At 43.6% G+C, this 20,328-nt stretch overlaps 5 protein-coding genes across 5 annotated transcripts in view; 3 read left to right on the top strand and 2 right to left on the bottom strand.

The window, feature by feature from the left end:
• LOC122544529 (histone H1.11L-like) overlaps positions 1 to 11,572 on the top strand; it is a 49,164-nt gene extending 37,592 nt beyond the window's left edge. Inside the window, exon 4 of the mRNA XM_043683842.1 lies at positions 11,374 to 11,572. The gene's annotated coding sequence lies outside the window, so the exon portion shown is untranslated. The remainder of the gene's footprint in view (positions 1 to 11,373) is intronic.
• LOC122544580 (histone H2A-like) lies at positions 3,649 to 17,083 on the top strand. The gene is made up of 2 exons (XM_043683897.1): positions 3,649 to 3,654; positions 15,757 to 17,083. Exon 2 carries the CDS (start codon positions 15,776 to 15,778, stop codon positions 16,163 to 16,165), a length of 390 nt encoding a protein of 129 aa, XP_043539832.1. The 5' UTR covers positions 3,649 to 3,654; positions 15,757 to 15,775; the 3' UTR covers positions 16,166 to 17,083.
• LOC122544487 (late histone H2B.L4-like) lies at positions 12,953 to 14,611 on the top strand. Its single transcript, XM_043683726.1, has 2 exons — positions 12,953 to 12,970; positions 14,167 to 14,611. Exons 1-2 carry the CDS (start codon positions 12,953 to 12,955, stop codon positions 14,566 to 14,568), a joined length of 420 nt encoding a protein of 139 aa, XP_043539661.1. The 3' UTR covers positions 14,569 to 14,611.
• A 97-nt stretch (positions 17,084 to 17,180) lies between the features above and the next one.
• Positions 17,181 to 20,328, bottom strand: part of LOC122544485 — a 4,366-nt gene continuing 1,218 nt past the window's right edge. The window contains exons 2-3 of the mRNA XM_043683725.1: positions 19,156 to 19,405; positions 17,181 to 18,333 (exon numbers count right to left, since the gene is read on the bottom strand). Of these exons, the coding sequence (XP_043539660.1) occupies positions 17,830 to 18,333; positions 19,156 to 19,405 (754 nt within the window). The 3' untranslated portion in view covers positions 17,181 to 17,829. The remainder of the gene's footprint in view (positions 18,334 to 19,155; positions 19,406 to 20,328) is intronic.
• Positions 18,573 to 19,527, bottom strand: LOC122544610 (histone H4). The gene has a single exon (XM_043683929.1). It carries the CDS (start codon positions 19,414 to 19,416, stop codon positions 19,105 to 19,107), a length of 312 nt encoding a protein of 103 aa, XP_043539864.1. The 5' UTR covers positions 19,417 to 19,527; the 3' UTR covers positions 18,573 to 19,104.

The raw sequence follows: 20,328 nt of genomic DNA, 5'->3' as shown, positions 1-20,328 counted from the left end.
ACAGCCCCAGCCTATTCAACTTTCCTTCTAGATCAAATCCTCTAACCCTGGCAACATCCTTGTAAATCTTTTCTGAATCCTTTCAAGTTTCACAACACCCTCCTGATAGGAAGGAGACCAGAATTGTACGAAATGTTCGAAAAGTGGTCTAACCAATGTCCAGTATGGCCTCAACATGCACTCAATATTCTGATCAATAAAGGAAAGCATACCAAACACCGCCTTCACTATTCTATCCACCTGCGACTCTACTTTGAAGGAAACTGCACCTGCACTCCAAGGTCTCTTTGTTCAGCAAAACTCCCTCGCACCTTACCATTAAGTGTATAAGTCCTGCTAAGATGTGCTTTCCCAAAATGCAGCACCTCGCATTTATCTGAATTAAACTCCATCTGCCACTCCTCAGCCCATTGGCCCATCTGATCAAGATCTCATTGTAATCTGAGGTAACCTCCTTCGTTGTCCACTCCTCTTCTAATTTTGGTGTCATCTACACAATTACTTACTATCCCTCCTATGCTCATATCCAAATCATTTATACAAATGACAAAAAGTAGTGGATACAGCACCGATCCTTGTGACAGTCCACTGGTCACAGTCCTCCAGTCTTAAAAACAACCCTCCACTACCACCCTCTGTCTTCTACCTTCGAGCCAGTTCTGTTTCCAAATGGCTAGTTCTCCCTGTATTCCATGAGATCTAACTTTGCTAACCAGTTTTTTCTTCAAAAAACTCAATCAAGTTTGTGTAACATGGTTTCCCTTGCCCAAGACCATGTTCACTGTCCCGAATCAGATCTTGACTGTCGAAATACTTGTAAGTTCCGTCTCTCAAGATTCTCTCCAATATCTTGCCCAACACCAATAGCAGGCTCACCAGCCTATAGTTCCCTGGCTTTTCCTTATCACCTTTCTTAAATAGTAGCACCACGTTAGCCAGCCTCTAGTCTTCCGGCACTTCACCTGTGACTATCAATGATACAAATATCTTGACAAGGGACATGCCAAACACTTCCGTAACCTCCCACAGAGTTCTACAGTACGCCTGATCAGTTCCTGGGGAATTATTCACCTTTGTGTTTCAAGACATCCAGTAATACTACTTTTGTAATATGGACATTTTTAAGATGTCACCATCTATTTCCCCCCATTGAATATCTTCCGTGTCCTTCTCACAGTATACACTGATGCAAAATACTCATTTGGTATCTTCCCCCATCTTCTTCGGCTCCACACAAAGGCCGTCTTGCTGATCTTTGAGGGGCCCTAATCTCTCCCTAGTTATCCTTTTGTCCTTAATGTATTCATAAAATTCCTTGGGAATCTCCTTAAAACTATTTGCCAAAATTCTCATGCCCCCTTTTTGCCCTCCTGATTTCCCTCTTGATTATACTCCTACTGTCTTTTCCTCTTCTAAGGATTCACTCGATCTCTGCTGTCTATATCTGACATATGTTTCCGTCTTTCTCTTCACCAAAACCTCAATGTCTCCATCATCCAGCATTCCCTACACTTCCAGACTTGCTGTTCACCCTAACAGGAACAGACTGTCTCTGGACTCGTTATCTCATTTTTGAAGGTTTCCTATTTTCCAGCCTTCAGTTTACCAGCGAGCTGCCAATCAGCTTTTGAAAGTTCTTGTCTAACATTGTCAAGCCCATTGATATTTTACAAGATTTTCCAAGGGGTTTAGACTGAATTCTTATCTGAAATAGATGCCTGGGAGAGGTGTTAAATCTACAATTAATATGACATTTTTAAAGTTAAAATCAAGATGGAAAAGAAAATCAGACCGTAACATCATTTCAAAAACCATATATAACATAGATGTTAAATACAGAGATAGAAGGAAACCAGACAAAAGTCACCAATTTACAAGATGAACCAGTGTTATTAAGTTTGCGCAGGACAGAGTTAAACCTTTAATGAAGTTTTGTCACATACAGAGACATGGCAGTTAAATAATGTGAATTCCAAACACCCATTGTGTGCCAAAGCCTGACAAATAAAACTGAACATGCTATGGGCTGGAAACAAATGTAGAAATTGCTGGAAACGTTCAGCACATCTGGCAGCATCTGTTGATAGAAGGTAGAGTTAATGTATTGGGGCCAGTGACTATTATTCAGAACTGAGTTTCTCCAGGAATTTCTAATGTTCCTGACAGTGGAAAATAATTACTGCACATGCACACAGCAACTGACTGATTCAGAATTTGTTCAAAATACAAACATTATAACTGCAGAGCAGGACTAACTGTTATGGAGTTCCTTATACACTGCAGGCAACAGGAAATGATCCAATCGAGATGAATATCACTCTCACATGGAGTCACTGTGGTCTGCAGCAGTCAGAGACATCCAGCTAACAATTCTACTCCCATTCAGACAGCATTCCATTTCTATCAATGTGTCATGGTGGCAGAGGAGCTGCCATCCCCACCTTTAGCACAACATCAACTCCATACCATTTTCTCAAATAATCGATGTGATCACATAATCGTGATTTGAAACGATGGAGTGGGAAAGATTTAGTGAGATAATAGAACATAAACATGACAGCACAGTATACTATTCCATTTTCATCCATATGTTTATCCAATGACCATTTAAATGCCTGTAAAATTGGCGAGTCCACTACAGTTGCAGACAGAACATACCATGCCTCTACTACTACTCTGAGTAAAGAAACTACTCTGACATTTGTCTTATATCTATCATCCCTCAATTTAAAGCGATGTCCCCTTTTGCCAGCCATCACCATCGGAGGAATAAGGCCATCACTGTCCACACTATCTAACCCTCTGATTATTTTATGTGTCTCTTTTAAGTCACCTCTCAAATTTCTTCTCTCTAATGGAGCCAGATGTCCCTCAGCCTTTCCTGATAAGACATTCCCTCCAGACCAGGCGACATCCCAGTAAATCACCTCTGAACCCTTTCCAAAGCTTCCACATCCTTCCTGTGTTGCGGTGACTAGAAGTGGACGCAATTTTCCAAGTGTGGCCACACCAGAGTTTTGTAGAGCTACAGCATGACCTCATGGGTCCAAAACTCAATCCCTCTCCCAATAAAAGCTAACACATCATATGCCTTCTTAACAACCCTATCAATCTGGGTGGCAACTTTCAGGGATCTACGCACATGTACACAGATGCCTCTCTGCTCATCTACACTGCCATAAACTTTACCATTAGCCCAGTACTCTTTATTCCTATTGCTCCTTCCAAAGTGAATCATCTCACACTTTTCCACATTAAACTCCATTTGCCACTTCTCAGCCCAGTTCTGTAGCTTACCCCTGTCCCTCTGTAATCTGCAATGTCCTTTGGCACCATCCACAACTCCACTGACCTTAGTGTCATCCACAAGTTTACTAACCCATCCTTCTGCGCCCTCACTCACGTCAGCAGTGGACCCAAAACAGATCCTTGTGGTATACCACTAGTAACTGACCTCCAGGATGAACATTTCCCATCAACTACCACTCTCTGTCTTCTTTCAGCTAGCCAATTTCTGAACCAAATCACCCTCAATCCCATGCCTCCATATTTTGTGCAATAGCCTGCCATGAGGAACCTGACTGAAAACACCTTATGAAACACTTTACTGAAATCCATATACATCGCATCAACTGCTTTACCCTCTTCCCATCTGTTTGGTCACCTTCTCAAAGAACTCAATGAGGTTTGTGAGGCATGACCTACATTTCACAAAATCATTTTGACTATTCCTAATCAACTTATTCCTATCGAGATGATAAATCCTGTCTCTTCTAGACTTTTCCAACACTTTACTCACAACCAAAGTAAGGCTCACTGATCTATAATTACCAGGGTGGTCTCTACTCCCCTTCTTGAACAATGGGACAACATTTGCTATCTTCCAGTCTTCTGGCACTATTCCTGTCGACAATGACATCAAAGATCAAAGCCAAAGGCTCTTCAATCTCCTCCCTGGCTTCCCAGAGAATCTTAGGATAAATCCCATCTGGCCCAGGGGATTATCTATTTTCACACTTCCCAGAATTGCTAACACCACCTCCTTGTGAACCTATATTCCATCTAGTTTAGTAGCCTGTAACTCGGTATTCTCCACAACAACATTGTCTTTTTTCCCGTGTGAATACCAATGAAAAATATGCATTTACCACTTCTCCTATCTCTTCGGACTGCACACACAACTTTCCACTCCTGTCCTGGATTGGACCGGAAGTTATTCTAGTCATTCTTTTATTCCTGATATAGCTATAGAAAGTTTTAGGGTTTTCCTTGATCCTATCTGCCAAAGACTTCTCTTGTCCCCTCCTGGCTCTTCTTATTTCTCTCTTTTAGGTCTTTCCTGGCTAGCTTGTAACTCTCAAGCGCTTTCGCTGCGCCTTCCCATCTCATTCTAACATAAGCCGCCGCCTTCCTCTTGACAAGCGATCAACTTCCTTCGTAAATCAAAGATCCCTCACTTGTCCACTTCCTCCACGGCTGACACGTATATGCTAATCAAGGACACGCAGTAGCTGTTCCTTGAATAAGCTCCACATTTCAATTGTGCCATCCCCTGCAGTTTCCTTTCCCATCCTATGCGTCATAAATCTTGCCTACTCACACCATAGTTGCCGTTTCCCCCAGTTATAAATCTTGCCCTGCGGTGTATACCGATCTCCCTTTCCTTCGCTAAAGTAAACATAACCGAATTGTGGTCACTCTCACCGAAGTGCTCACCTACCTCCAAATCTAACACCTGGCCGGGTTCATTACCCAGTACCAAATCCATTGTTGCCTCGCCCCTGGTTGGCCTGTCTACATACTGTGCCAGGAAACCCTTCTGCACACATTGGACATTGAATCTGAAGTATTTAAAGTATAATATTTCCAGTCAATATTTTGAAAAGTTGAAGTCTCCCATAACAACTACCCTGTTACACTCACTCTTATCCAGAATCATCTTTACAATCCTTTCCTCTACATCTCTGGAACTATTCTGAGGCCTATAGAAAACTCCCAATAGAGTGACCTCACTTTCCTGTTTCTAACCTCAACTCTTACTACCTCATTAGAAGAGTCCTCATACATCCTTTTTATCATTGTAATATTGTCCTTGCCATACCTCGCCCTCTTTTACCATCTTCTCTGTTCATACTGAAACATCTAAATCCCAGAACCTACGACAACCATTCCTGTCCCTGCTTGATCCATGTGTCTGAAATGGCCACAACATCAAAGTCCCAGGTACCAACCCATGCTTCAAGTTCACCCAACTTATTCCGGATGCTCCTGGCGTTGCAGTAGACACACTTCAAACCACCTTCCTGTTTGCCGGTGCACTCCTGTGACACTGAAACCATATTTCTGACCTCCCTACTCTCAACCTCTGGACACAGAAACTACAATTTAGGTTCCCATTCCCCTACTGAATTTGTTTAAACCCTCCCAAAGAGCATTAGCAAACTTCCCCCAGGATATTGGTACCCCTCTGCTTCAGGTGTAGACCATCATTGTTTGTAGAAGTCCCACCTACCCCAGAGTGAGCCACAATTAACCAGGTATCCAAAACTCTCCCTCCCACTCCATCCCTTTAGTCACGTGTTCAACTCCTCTCTCTCCCTATTCTTCACTTCGCTAGCATGTGGCACAGGCAACAAACCAGAGATAACAACTCTGTTTGTTCTAGCTCCAAGCTTCCATCCTAGCTCCCTGACTTTCTGCCTTAAATCCACATCCCTTGTCCTACCTATGTTGTTAGTGTCTATGTGGACCATGACTTGGGACAGCTCCCCCTCCTCTTCAAGGATCCCAAAAACACGATCTGAGACATCATGAACCCTGGCACCTGGGAGGGAACACTCCAACCATGAGTCTCTCTCTTTCCCACAGAACATCCTATCTGTCCATTTAACTATGGAGAACCCAATGACTAATGCGATGTTCCTCCCCCCCCTTCACATTTGAGCAGCAGGGACAGATTCTGTGCCAGAGACCTGTATCCTGTGGCTTACCACTGGTAAGTGTACCCCCACCCCCGAGCTGCTCATTTTATCTTTTTGCGAGAAGAATTCAATTTAGTTTGGATACATGTGAGGTGTTAGATTTTGATGAGACAAACCAGGAGTGGACCTTTAAGCTTGATGGTGGGGTCTTGGGGATTGTTTCTGAACAAAGAGACAGAGGGGTGCTGGTGCATATTTCCTTGAAAGTCGAGTCACAGGTATTAAGGGCGGTGAAAAGGCATTGGGCATGCTTGCCTTCATTGGTCAGAACATTGAGTGTAGGAGTTGGGATGTCATGTGGTGGCTGTACAAGATGTCAGTGATGCCACTTTTGCAAGATTGTGTACAATGCTCATCACCCTTCTCCAGGAAGAATGTTGTTAAACTTGAGATGGTGCAGAAAACATTTACAAGGATTTTATAGTTATAGAGTCATACAGCAGAAAAACAGACCCTTCAGTCCACCATGTCCATGATGTCCAACAAGCACTAATCTGTATTCATGCCATTTACCTGCACTTGGCCCATAGCCGACTATGCCCTGGTTTCTTAAGGGCATATCCAGATGCTGCTTAAATGTTGTGAAAGTATTCCATCACACTGTCGGGCAGCATATTACAAACTTTACATCAAAATATTTTTCTCAGATATCCTCTAAACTGTTTTCCCCTCCACTTCAACTTTTGCCCTCTGGTCTTAGAGACATCTGCCAAGGGGAGAAAGGTTCTCGCAATCTACTCTGTCTGCATCTTTCACAATTTAGTATATCTCAGTCAGATCCTCCCTCAACCTTCTCTGCTCCAAGGAAACCAAACCCAGCTCATACAGTCTCCCCTTTTCAGGAGACTTTCCAACTCACTGCATCCTCTCCAGCTCATCCCATCCTTCTAATTGTGTGGCAGTCAGAATTGCACACAGTAGTTGATCTGTTTTAGAAAGTTGTAATAAGACTTCCTTGCTCTTATATTCAACAGCTCCGGTACTGAAGGAAAGCATTCTGTATGCCTTCTTCAGCAGCCTGTCTGCCTGTGCTGACACCTTCTGTGATCTATAGACTTGTACACCAAAGTCCCTTTGTTCCTCAGTACTCCCTCGGGACCAATCCTTCATTGTGTAATTCTTTCCCTTATTAGACCGCCCAAAATTCATTACCTCACATTTATCAGGATTAAATTCCATCTGTCATTGCAGTGCCCAATGTCCTCATGCCTGAGACCATCCCCCTCACTGTCAACAACATCACCAACTTTCATGTCATAGAGCAAAGAACAATACAGCACAGGAACAGGCCCTTTGCACTCCAAGGCTGTACTGAAACATATAATATTTCCACACGAAAAATTCATCTGCAGGCTTACTAATTATACTTTCTACATTCACATCCAATTGTTAATATGTACATAACAAGCAGCAAGGGTCCAAGCACTGATCCCTGTGGTACACCACTGGTCACAGGCTTCCAGTCACAAACACAACCCTCCACCATTATAGTTTGCATCCTGGCTGCAAGCTCATTTCAGCTCCAGTTTGCTTAAGACTCCAAGAGCCGAGTTTGAACCAGTCTTTTATATGGGACTTTGTCAGAGGCTATAGGGGTCGTCTGTACCTGGCCAGAATAGAGTGGCCCATGTCTGTTAACACAAACTGACCTTTTAAGAATTAAACAGCAGGATGTGAAACACAATGGCAGGCAGAAACTATTCCAAGCAGCCTGCTTACACAGTAAGGCAGAATGATACCATTCAATAAGCACTGTGAGGACAGTAAAAAGGACCCAGCCTGTTCCCATTCGAAACAGTTCTGACAAGCAGACCGAAGGTCCAATAAGTGAGTAACTCCAGCCACATTAAATGAAAGGGTAATATTCCCAGTTAATGAACAGACACCAGGTGCTAGTTACAGTTCATTAATGTCCTAAAACAGCTCAAGTTATCTTATAGTATGTAGTTTCTTGAAATAAGTTGGAATATTAAGAATTAGGTTCTCGTAAAGAGACATAGCATCATCTCCGTAGTTTCCAGCCTAAAAAGTAGGTGCATAATACTAAAGTATAAAGGGGAAAAGAAGCATTTAAACCTGGAAGTGAAGGTTAGTTAGCTTTAGGTAATAACTTCTCTTACACCCAGAATCAAGCTCACAGCCCATTAATCACAAAGTGCTAATAGTTGGAATATCTAAATTACTTTACATTTTGTAATTGAGTTTTTATAACAAATTAAAATTACAAGTCTGTGGCAAGTAAGTCAAAACAAACTGTCCTTTTGTTTTTCTTCATATATTTCCCCACTGTCTGAATTATATCAGAGGAGCAATTGATCTTGATAAAATGGAATACGATGAATAACCACATTCAAGCTGTCCTGAGAGAGATAAGCTAAACTGAGAGAAACCCGAAGGTGTTTAGAAAATAACTTTGGAATGAGAATGAATAGGATGCATAGAAAGACTGCAAGGCCTAGAGATTACGGTGTCTTCTAAACTCTGACAGGTCAGGGGATCCTGGGGCTGTCCATAGAAATTCCCATCATTGATTAGGTGTCTCATTGAATAGGGTATGTAAATTAAGAGGGAAGAACATCATAATCAAGTTGTATGTGATTTATAAGCAATATTGCTTTTTATTTTAAAACAAAGTGTGTCATGGACCTCTCTTAGGAGGTCAGTCTCGGGGGAAGATCATTTGGCCCTCTCCCTGCACTAACCCGTTTCTGTTTGAATAAGCACCTACCACTTGCCTGAATGCTGCCTGCCTGCCTGCTGAGTCTTTCCTCCCCGGTCAGGAGTTATGCTTCGACAAAGGCCTTACAGAAGTCCATGTAAACCACGTCAACTGCACTACTCTCATCAGGATGTTCCATTGCCAGAACTGGAGGTTTTGAGTTAGGAGGAGAGGCTGAACAGGCTGTTGCTTTGTTCCATGGACTGTTAGAGAATGAAGTGTGCCCTTTGTACAGGTTGACAAAATCATGAGAGGCATGATATGGTCATATCCAAGGTCTTTTACCAAATGTGGGTGAGTGCAAAAATAGAGGGCACAGGTTTGAATTGGGGAAACAAGATTTATAAAGGACCTATGGGGTTACTTTATCATATAGAGGGTGGCGGTTGTATGGAATGAGCTACCAGAGGAAATGGAGGTGGTGAGTACAATTACAACCTTTTATAGGCACCTGAATATATACAAGAATAGGAAGAGTTTAGAGGGATATGCATCAAATGCTGGCAAGTGGGACTAGACATGATGTGGAGGTGATAGTGTTGAACTGGTGTGGATAAAGTTAAGAATCACACAATACCAGTTTCTCAGATAACAACAGGTTTATTTGGAACCAATAGCTTTTCAGAGTGCTGCTCCTTCATTGCTCTGAAAGCTATTGCTTCAACATAAACCTGTTGTATATTAACCTGGTGTTGTGAGATCTCTAACTTAAATGGGATGAGATCAGCAATAACAGCTTGGACCAAAGGATCTGTTTCTGTGCTATATAACTGTATGACTCTCTGAAGGCCACACCTTCATATCATTACTCCTAATTAGACATTGCACTATTGGAGTTGCAAAGGTCCATTGCTTTTCCCTCTTTGACTCTGAAGAACAGCACAGATCCTTTCTGAGACAATACGTTGTGGTTTTACTTACCAGTGAATCTTACAGACACAAACAGTCAAAGAAAATAAGGTCTTTCCCATTCACTTCAGGAAACATGAACTGAAAATGCTCTCCTTTGCTAATTGGCTGTCCACTTTACAGCAAGCATTTAAACTGCTCAGAACTGAAAATGTGTTGCTGGAAAAGCGCAGCAGGTCAGGCAGCATCCAGGGAACAGGAGAATCGACGTTTCGGGCATAAGCCCTTCTTCAGGAAACGTCGATTCTCCTGTTCCCTGGATGCTGCCTGACCTGCTGCGCTTTTCCAGCAACACATTTTCAGTTCTGATCGCCAGCATCTGCAGTCCTCACTTTCTCCATTTAAACTGCTCAGTAACACAACGCAGGAGGATTGAAGCAGGATCAAGTGAGTGTCGGCATCCTTCCTGTATCATAACAACTATTCTGTTCAAAAATGTTTTTTATACATAAAATCAGTGCATGTACACAATAGCCCGAGTAGTTAACATTAAATTTTAGTTGCCAAGATTTTCACTGGACAACATGGCTCTAATCTGTTGACCGTCTGTCATATCTGAGCAGAGTTTTGAAGGACAATGAGCTATATCCAAAGTCCCATTGAATAGCACAGACTGACATGTAGAAAGTACTTTGAGTACACAAACCGTACAAGTAAATGGAAGAAACAAGATTAGTTCTGTACTCACAGATGAACAAACAGTTGCAGATTGCTCCAGTTATTGTCCTTATTTGTGTTATGAAGGACTTGAAGGAAACTGAGATAATTTCTGGACACAACAAAGAGTGAGATGGTGCCAATACACAATGGGTACAGAATAACTTGCAACGTACAGAAATACTGTCAGGTTAGTAGGTCTATAGGCAAAAATAGAAAAGTCATGACCTTAAAGATGTCACAGTTGGGAGAACTAGCATTTCATTAAACAAGTTATCCAGGACAGTGTGAGAGTGAAGTATATCCATCCCAGTTTACAAGTGAACTTCCTATAGCTTTTAAATGCCTGGTATCAACTTAGTCGAAAATTAAATTCTAATTGTTTATTAGAAAATACTGAACCTATTGCATGTTCACAACGTATTCCACTTTAGTAGGGAAAGAAGTAAATAAGAATTCAGACTAATTATTCATCCAATTATCTCACCATGGCTTAAACTCACTGTCTGACTCTCTGACTGTATGTAATTCATGTATCTTTTTATCCAGACTGGAGGAATTAAATAGCAGCCAAGCATCAGATTGAAACAAATATTGCAATTTAATTTGTTTCCACAAAAAGAAAGTAGAAAAAAATTTCAGACAAAATCACCGAATAAATACTTTGTTTTCAAGTAGTCCAAAGGAAAATTAAACATTGACATGAAAAGGTACACATTCAGACAGATACCCAGAAATTATTGGACACAGAATGAAGAAACTCTCATACTGGTCTTGTAAGACACATGTAAGCAATAAATTCAATATACACATTCAGACCAGAGACTGACCAATCCAGAAAATAGCTTCCATTCAAAGGTACTGTTTATGATTGTAAGTTGTGGAAATTATCCAACCTGCTGTAGAGTGCCAGAGACTGACAATGGTATAAAAAGTCTCACTTTAATTTACAGTACAGAGTTCCTCCAGTACAGGTAGAGGACATTTGGCCCACAGACCTGCAATAACTTGCCAAAGCACATCGCCCCCAGATATAGACGCCTACCCCCATAACCACATCTTTAACATAGTTAACCCACTTAGTCTGAACATTGCTGAATATTACAGGGCAATTTACCATGGATAATCCAGCTAACCTGCTTGTTTGGACTGTGGAAGGATACTGGAATACCCAGAGGAAACTGTTATGAAGACGTGAGTATAACTACCTTTAAGCCAGTTGAACTTCTGAATAGCACCAAGTGTTCTGAAAAAAAAAGTAACATTTGGTCAAACAACTCAAGTAGCTGCTTGCCTGGAGACAAAAACAAAATTGAATTCAACCAATTGGTTTAAATTATATCCCGAAAATATCAAATTCCAATCCAGTTTGAATTGAGTATATTGACAATCTTATAAGCCAATGACACAGTCCAAAGCTCTGGAGTTGTAAATAGTTGTTAGTTAATCACTCTCTGTTATACTTTAATAAATAAAGCTGTTAATCTTTTACTAGTTCTTCGCCTATTGAATTTTCACAGATTACTGCATGGGATAAATCTTTTCTGTGTTGCTGGTTTTAAATTAGTAAAGAGGTTTGGTGTAACAAAACCAATGCAGACATTGGGAGCAGATCTGTGTGCAGTTTGCACATGAGCCAAGGCTGGAATTGAAACTGGGTCCCTGGCACTAGTGTGCCACCATGCTACCCTGACATGGATGGCAAATGATAAAATGTTTTGCATGTTGAGCAACAGAGATTTGAAGTAAAATGAGCTTCTGCAGTTTCTGGCAAGTGTCATGTTAAACAGAGACAAATATTGTAAGTACACTCATTTATTCACAGAGCACACACTGAAAGGTATAGATACTTTCAAATGCACTCATTCATTCATGTAGTTGAAACTCAGATGCAGAATGAAAACTGCACATAAACATTCACATTGTTTTAAATCTATACCTGCCAGTTTCTGCAATGTTCTCATTCATTAAAAAAAAACTGACAGGTACACTTTGATAGCACTCACATATTCTCAGAGCTGAGTACACACAGGCAGATAAAAATGTCACAGAATTCTCATTTTTTTGTCTTCTGCTTTGAGACATTTAAACTGACAAAATCCTGAAATAAATTCATAACTGTAGTGTATACTCTGCAATTGCATGACAGAAATGGGAGGCAACCTTCACCTTTAGCTTTATTTCTAGCTTACTGTGTGTGCTCACAGATCACATACTGACAGATTCAATCACAAGTCACCGTGACAGAACAGGGATGGAGTTAAAAAAAACATTCATTTCATCTGAAAGTTAGAAATGTTGAGATATTTGCTCTCTCACATGCCATTGATTGACAGAAACTGAGTAAAAACAAGTTTAGAAACAACAAACTGGCAGTTACAGAATGAAATATGGAGTCAGTTGCAAAGTATAAAATTGTTAGGATACAATGCAACTATCCATTGGCGAGAAACTGACATAAACAGTGTAACATCAGCAGTAAAATTGTTATTGCCAATTTCTGCAATGTACAAGATATTGCCTCTTGCCAAATGCTACAGTTATAAATACAAACTTACTGTCAAATCGCAAAAGTTGATTGTAAGGATTTGCTGTGGAGGGGAGGGAGTCCTACCTGAGACTGTCTAAAGTGGTGTTTGGTCACACTCAAAATTGAAGATACTAAATGAGACACATTCTTACGTTAATGACTGACACCTACAGAGTAAGAAACAACAGGTTACACTTCAGAAGGTTTGAGTTACAGTCCAGTTACATACTGACATGTAAGGACTGTGAAATAGAGTAAACAAAAACCTCTCAGAAATGGATAGGCACAGATTGGAGGAACATTTCCAAGTGGCAGGCAAATGTTGTAAAGTTTTACCGCTTCCATCAGTGTTTGACAGATACAGAGTTAAACCTGTCCTGAAGTAACACTAATTGACTATTACACAGAGGACCAGAGCCTCAAAGGACAATTGTTGAATTCATGCTCAATGTCTAAGATAGATGTAAAGTTAAAGTGAGACATATATAGCATGCTAACGGTTGCTGGTTAACAGGCATTCATATGAGAAGGACAATTGCTCTAAATCCCTGCGTGAAAGTTCAGTACTCCTAAATAAAAAGAGCAGCAACGTGGTTCTGCTACACTGTAGTTACTTGCAAAGCAAACAGTTATATATCAGTCTCTCGGCCCACAGTTAGCAATCAAGTTCTCAGAAATATATTAATCCCACAGTCAAGACAGACATTTTCAACCCGTGACTCAAGAAAAGTTTTAAATAGGGACTTTTTTTTCATCTCTCTCCAACTCCGTGCAGTTGAGAACGAATTCCATCAATCCCAAACCTAGAAAACATTCGCAGTCTTAGAATCCCTACAGTGTAGAATTAGGCACTTCGGCCCAACAAGTCCACACCGACCCTCCGAAGAGTAATCCACCCAGAACCATTCCCCATTATTCTGCATTTACCCCTGATTAATGCACCTAACCGACACATCCCGGAACATTATGGGCAGTTAGCATGACCAATTCAATTCCCTGCACGTCTTTGAATTGTGAGAGGAAAACTGAGTACCCGGAGGAAACCCACTCAGACACTGGGAGTATGTGCAAAATCCACACACACAGTCGCCCGAAACTGGAATCGAACCAGGGTCCCTGGCGCGGTGAGGCAGTAGTGCTAACCACTGAGAAAAGTGGCAAACTCAGTGTTAATTCCAGCCCATAGACAGGACCAGAAACAGACCTGCGGAGCTAGAAACACACCCTTCCACTCCCACATCAGCACAACAAGGAACAAAAGGAAACCGAGCCAATACCACAGTCACTTTCTGTGTTCCAGACACAAAACAAATCTCCCTCGGTCAGACTGACAGGAACAGGATCACCATCCACTTCACATTTCGTTGTAGATTCTGACAGATCCACATTGGGTCCCACACAAACCGAAAGCGCAGCAAGCCTCCAAGAAGGGCGCGAAGAAAATCATGAAGAAGTCGCCAACGAAGGCTGGCAAGAAGAGGAGGCGGTGCAGGAAAGAAAGTTATGCCATTTACATCTACAAAGTGATAAAGCAGGTTCACCCCGACACCGGCATCTCCTCCAAGGCCATGAGCATCATGAACTCGTTCGTCGGCGATATTTTTGAGCGCATCGCGGGGGAGGCTTCCCGCCTGGCCCATTACAACAAGCGCAGCACCATCAGCTCCCGGGAGATCCAGACCGCCGTGCGGCTGCTGCTGCCCGGGGAGCTGGCCAAGCACGCCGTGTCGGAGGGCACAAAGGCGGTGACCAAGTACACCAGCTCCAAGTGAGGGACCGCATTGCACTGAAACAAACATATCCACAACTCAAAGGCTCTTATAAAAAAAAACACCCACAACTTCCCAGAGAGAGCTGAATGTTTGTGTTAGTTTACATATGATTCTCCATCAAATAATTTTACTCCTAGTGCTATATTTGTTTATATAAGAGCTTTGCAAATTAATGAGGTACGGTGGGGGGAAGATTGCAGAAACAGCCTCTTCCCTGTCCGTAGAGAGTGGGCAGATTAAACGTCGGTGAATCATTTTTCATCTTGTTTGTCTAAAGTTGCTAAATCCCTAGTAAAATTTTAATACTTATTTTCACACCTTGCAAAGAACCACCTAATGAAGGAGTAGCACTCCGATAGCTAGTGCTTCCAAATTAGCTTGTTGGAGTATGACCTGGTGTTGTGTGATTTTTAACTTGGCAAACAATACATACTTGTCCGCATCTTTCATCTGATTTTAAAAAAATTGCAATGCGCGGGTTTAATCCGATTTTTCAGAATGCAAAAAGCAAAGCACTTTCTGCTGTCGGTGAGAGGCTTTCAAAGGGAACCGAGAGAACGCCAAAACAGCTGCCGGGTTGAAATGTGGTGATTTTGCTGAATCTGAGAGCGACAGCAATAAGGGAGGACAGCTTTAAAATATCGTCTAAACACCGTGTTCGCCATCGATACTGTGCCGGAAGAATGTTGTGTGCTGCTTTATCAGCTATTGAAATGTGAAGTGAGAAGTCAAGTGCGGACTGCAGTGTTTGGCGTGTTTCTTTTCAGCTTTTTTAGGTATAGAAAATTCGAGATCAGAAATGGACGGATACAGGTCGCCAAATGAGGGAGAGACAGATCGAGTGAAGTATACATTTGTAAACTAAAAGTAAATTAAGATACGAGTATTTTATAAAAACTTCCTCTGTATTTTGTACTTCATTTTTCAATATAAAACGCACTCCTTTGTTTGTAAATTGGCGGTATTTTCAAATTGGAAAGAAGGCGGTTGATGATTTGGCGCCAGTACTTTCCGCCCTCCTCCCCGTGCCCTCTCCGGATTGGGGGATGAGGCAGATATCTGATTGGGAATTGGAACAACATTAGGAGGGGCTGGACAATGGGACCAATCAGAAACGGCCGCCCCACCATTCCTCCCGAAGGTATAAGAGGCCGCAATGTGGGCGGAGTGCAGCATTCTCCGTGAAAGTGCTTGTGAGATTTTGACCATGTCTGGAAGAGGAAAGGGCGGTGGGAAAGCTCGCGCCAAGGCGAAGTCTCGGTCGTCCCGGGCTGGCCTGCAGTTCCCGGTGGGCCGTGTTCACAGGCTCCTGAGAAAGGGTAACTATGCTGAGCGTGTGGGTGCCGGAGCGCCGGTCTATCTGGCTGCGGTGCTGGAGTATCTGACGGCTGAAATCCTGGAGCTGGCCGGCAACGCGGCCCGGGACAACAAGAAGACCCGCATCATCCCCAGGCACCTGCAGCTGGCCGTGCGCAACGACGAGGAGCTCAACAAGCTGTTGGGAGGGGTGACCATCGCTCAGGGCGGGGTGCTGCCTAATATCCAGGCCGTGCTGCTGCCCAAGAAAACCGCCGCTGCTGCATCTGCTAAAAGGTGAAGAGTATTCTTGAATCTGACAACCCAAAGGCTCTTTTCAGAGCCACTCACAGCATCTGTGAAAGGAGTTACACTGTCATCTCTGCCGGATTTATTTTACTTTTAATGTGGAGAAGCTTGAACTTTGAACCTGAGATCAGTCAATTACTAGCGCCTTATTATTGAATACTTGTGAATGGAGATATTGATGTTGGACTATGGTGTATAAAGTTAAAAATCACGCAACACCAGCTTATAACCCAACACTTTAATTTCTATGCACTAGCTTTCGGTGCTTTCATCACGTTCGTAGAATATAAGATCGTAAGACAATTTTTCACAAAAGTTTAGTGTTTGATGTAACTCAAATCATATTCAAAAAGACCATGGTGGTTTCAGTTCTTGTAAATCGCAGAACATCTAAAAGTTACATTCTTAAGTGAACTTGAACAACTGTTGTCAGGTGTCAGGAACCTGAACAACAACACGTTGGTTCAGATAATGCCTTTAAGGTGTAAGCTGCCCTGAGTGAGACTATCTGTGCCACAATGGTCAGACTGATTCTAATCTTTTAAAAAATGGATTTACAGAATCTCACTTGGATTCATACAGCTTTTGAGCGAAGTACACACAGACACTCACGGAGAACCCTCTCTCATACGCTCACATATACTGTCCCTCACTCAGGCATGCACCCTCTCACAGACATACGCGTATACTCCTTTACACTCGCACACGCACTCATAAACCCCCCCCGGCAAAAACGCACATGGTGAATTTGTGCTTGCCGAACGAGAAATATCCCCGATCGGGTTTGACTTTGGTTTCATATTCCTTTCAACTGCATCAGGAAGAGCTGAATTGACTCAGTGCAATAAGTAAACAATCGATATAGCGGCCCCTATCTCTCTGCGCTTTGTTCACTAGTGTGTTCATAGACTGGCTTTCTTCTCTGTCCCCAGAGAAAGCATATTGAGTACCCGTGAGTGATTTTTTTCAGCTGTAAAAGGAGGGACGGGGTAAAGTGAATTGTATAAACTACACTTCTGTAATCGATAGACAAATCAACGCATAAGTACCTACGAATTCTCCTCTGTAAAAGTTCTATTGTACATGTTAGTGGGCTTTTCAAATTTGAAAATGAGCCGTTGACCTTTTGGCGCCAATTCTATCCCATCCCCATCAGTTAAATTCTGGAATCTATTATAACAAAATCTGCGATCACCGGAGATCTCAGTAGTTGGAACTAGACTGCCGCTGCCTGTGACTTTCTTGTTTAACTGACTCCCCATTAATGCTTTACTCAGCTCATGTGCACTTCCTAAAATACGATACCAATGTCCGCAAGTAACAATTGGATGTCTTGGCGCCAAATCTTTGCCATCCCCCAACGACAAGCCATATGAATACCGAGACAGAGAATGAGATTCGCGGGAATTTATAATCTACTACCACAATGTGATGTTAAAATTATATTTCACAATCTGTCGTAATAAACTCTGCGAACACGGGAGATCTCATTAAATATGACTTCACTGCCCGTCAATATCGCTCATATTGACATGGGCAGTGTACTCCGTAACCCATCGACTCCTGCTCCCTCTGGCTGGTTTAGTGGCTCTGAAAAGAGCCGTTGTGTTTTTCTCTTACTCTCGGGATGAATGTGCCGGGCCGGCTATGCTCCGTTTAGGCGCGCTCCCCGCGGATCCGGCGGGCCAGCTGGATGTCTTTGGGCATGATGGTGACCCGCTTGGCGTGGATGGCACACAAGTTGGTGTCCTCAAACAGCCCCACCAGGTAAGCCTCGCTGGCCTCCTGCAGGGCCATCACCGCCGAGCTCTGGAAGCGCAGGTCGGTCTTGAAGTCCTGAGCGATCTCTCGCACCAGGCGCTGGAAGGGCAGTTTGCGGATCAGCAGCTCGGTGGATTTCTGGTAGCGGCGGATCTCCCGCAGAGCCACCGTGCCGGGCCTGTAGCGATGAGGCTTCTTCACTCCGCCCGTGGCCGGAGCGCTCTTGCGGGCAGCTTTGGTCGCCAGCTGCTTGCGAGGGGCTTTCCCTCCGGTGGATTTGCGCGCTGTCTGCTTGGTTCTAGCCATTCTCTTTAACTCTCTGTAACACACACACAGGCTGCTGCTGTCAATGCTGAGGCTGCTGCGGTGCTCCCTGTTTAAGGGAACGGAGATCCCGCCCTAGAGCTGGGATTGGATACAGCCCTGTCCCTCAACCCACAGAGAAACAGCTCCGGAAGGCACAGAAAAGGCAGGAAAAGAATTGTTGAAGGCGGATTGGTTCACTGGAAATGACAGTTGGTCAGTTTCAAAATGCCCGCTGAATTCACCCTCTCAAACCCGGAAATCAAATAACAGACTAAGATATATTACGCCACTCGTTCGCAACTTATACTTTATAGTAATCGATTAAAGCTTAGTTAGCTATCAGCGCGGACAAAAGGGGGGATTATTGCCTGATATGTCTGTTAGAGGCAGGAGGAAAGGCGGGGTTTAAAATAGCCCAGTCAAACTGAACAGCCGAACGTCTACCCACCGTGAATCAATCTAAACAACGCTGCCGCTGTTGAAATTGTACCACGATAAAATAACAGAAGCTCACCGAATCGATATTTTATTTCAACCAGATTATAATCAGCCGAAACACAACTTAATGGCCGCCTGAACGGTCTGTAACAGGCACATGGACAGAGCAGGCTATGAAAACATACGCTGTGTCCCAGCATCACAACTCATGTAAGTATCGTTTCTGAAAGGGTCAATGAAAGACAAATACCGTAATAGTACCGCATCAGTGTCTGGGCAAAATGACAAATAACACGTTATAGAATCGTTAAAATATCCCCTCCCTATGTGCTGCCTTCCCCGCCCTCAGGTCTCCGCTCTCTATCGGAGGGTTTGGGTGGCTCTGAAAAGAGCCTTTGGGTTCGCTGGAAAAGGGTCGCTTTCTCCTCAGCCGCCGAATCCATAGAGAGTGCGGCCCTGGCGTTTCAGAGCGTACACCACATCCATGGCGGTGACTGTCTTGCGCTTGGCGTGCTCAGTGTAGGTGACCGCATCCCTGATCACATTCTCCAGGAAAACCTTCAGCACTCCGCGGGTCTCCTCGTAGATCAAGCCCGAGATGCGCTTGACCCCGCCACGGCGAGCCAGGCGCCGGATGGCTGGTTTCGTGATGCCCTGGATGTTATCACGGAGCACTTTGCGGTGCCGCTTCGCTCCGCCTTTTCCCAGGCCTTTGCCTCCTTTACCTCTTCCAGACATCACGCTTTTTCACTCCAATCGCTGCCGAATGAGAGCCGAGCTTCCTCCCCTTCCTTTTTTATACAGCCCGGTCCGACCTGGCTGAGAAAGAGCTGACAGAGAGTGAGAGGCGGGTCCGGAGAGGAAACTGAGTGACAGACAAAGCACGGAAATGGCTTTGATCATCCAGCTCCGCCTCCAGCTCACTCCCACCCCAACTGTGTCTGGGACCGAACCTTTTCTCCCCAAGATTTGGAGATGCCGGTGTTGAACTGGGGTGTACAAAGTTAAAAATCACACAATACCAGGTTATAGTCCAACAGGTTTATTTGGAAGCACACTAGCTTTCTGAGCGACGCTCCTTCATCAGGTGATAGTCCTGTCCAGAGGAGCGCATGCGTGCGGCCCTCCCCCAGCGCTGCTATTGAGGAGCATTTACTCAGTGAGTGCAAGAGGTTTGTTTGAAACAGACCGCAATGGAGAGATCAGCGCCCAGGGAAGCGAGGGAACAGCAGGCTCCTTCCAACAGCACATCGGGATGGGAGCCTGAGACACAAAGGGGGCTCCGAGACCGGGATTGATTCGGGGTGAGTTCAGGGAGAACCGGGGGCTGTTTGTAAGAGGCCGAGCGGAGCAGGAACTGGTCCCGGAAGTTGGAGTGAGCGGGCTGGGGGGGGGAAGAGAGAGGCCTTTCTCGGGCTGTGTGTGGGCCTTCTGTGGGAGGCAGAGCGGGAAGAAGCTGCTGTGGGACATTCTTGTGGTTTACAATCCTCTGAACCTAATGAAATTTCATTCTGTTTCCCACTGTTTGTTGAAAGTGTGCAATCAATAGTGGAACCGCAGACTCACTGTAGGAATGTGATACTCCTCTAAAAGGACAAACACATGGGTCTTGGTAAAACCATTAGATATCGCGCCGTTTTTCCTCTCTCC

Source organism: Chiloscyllium plagiosum, chromosome 50 (assembly GCF_004010195.1).
Source record: "Chiloscyllium plagiosum isolate BGI_BamShark_2017 chromosome 50, ASM401019v2, whole genome shotgun sequence".
In the NCBI taxonomy this organism is placed as follows: domain Eukaryota; kingdom Metazoa; phylum Chordata; class Chondrichthyes; order Orectolobiformes; family Hemiscylliidae; genus Chiloscyllium; species Chiloscyllium plagiosum.
This window is presented reverse-complemented; position numbering and strand designations above follow the sequence as displayed.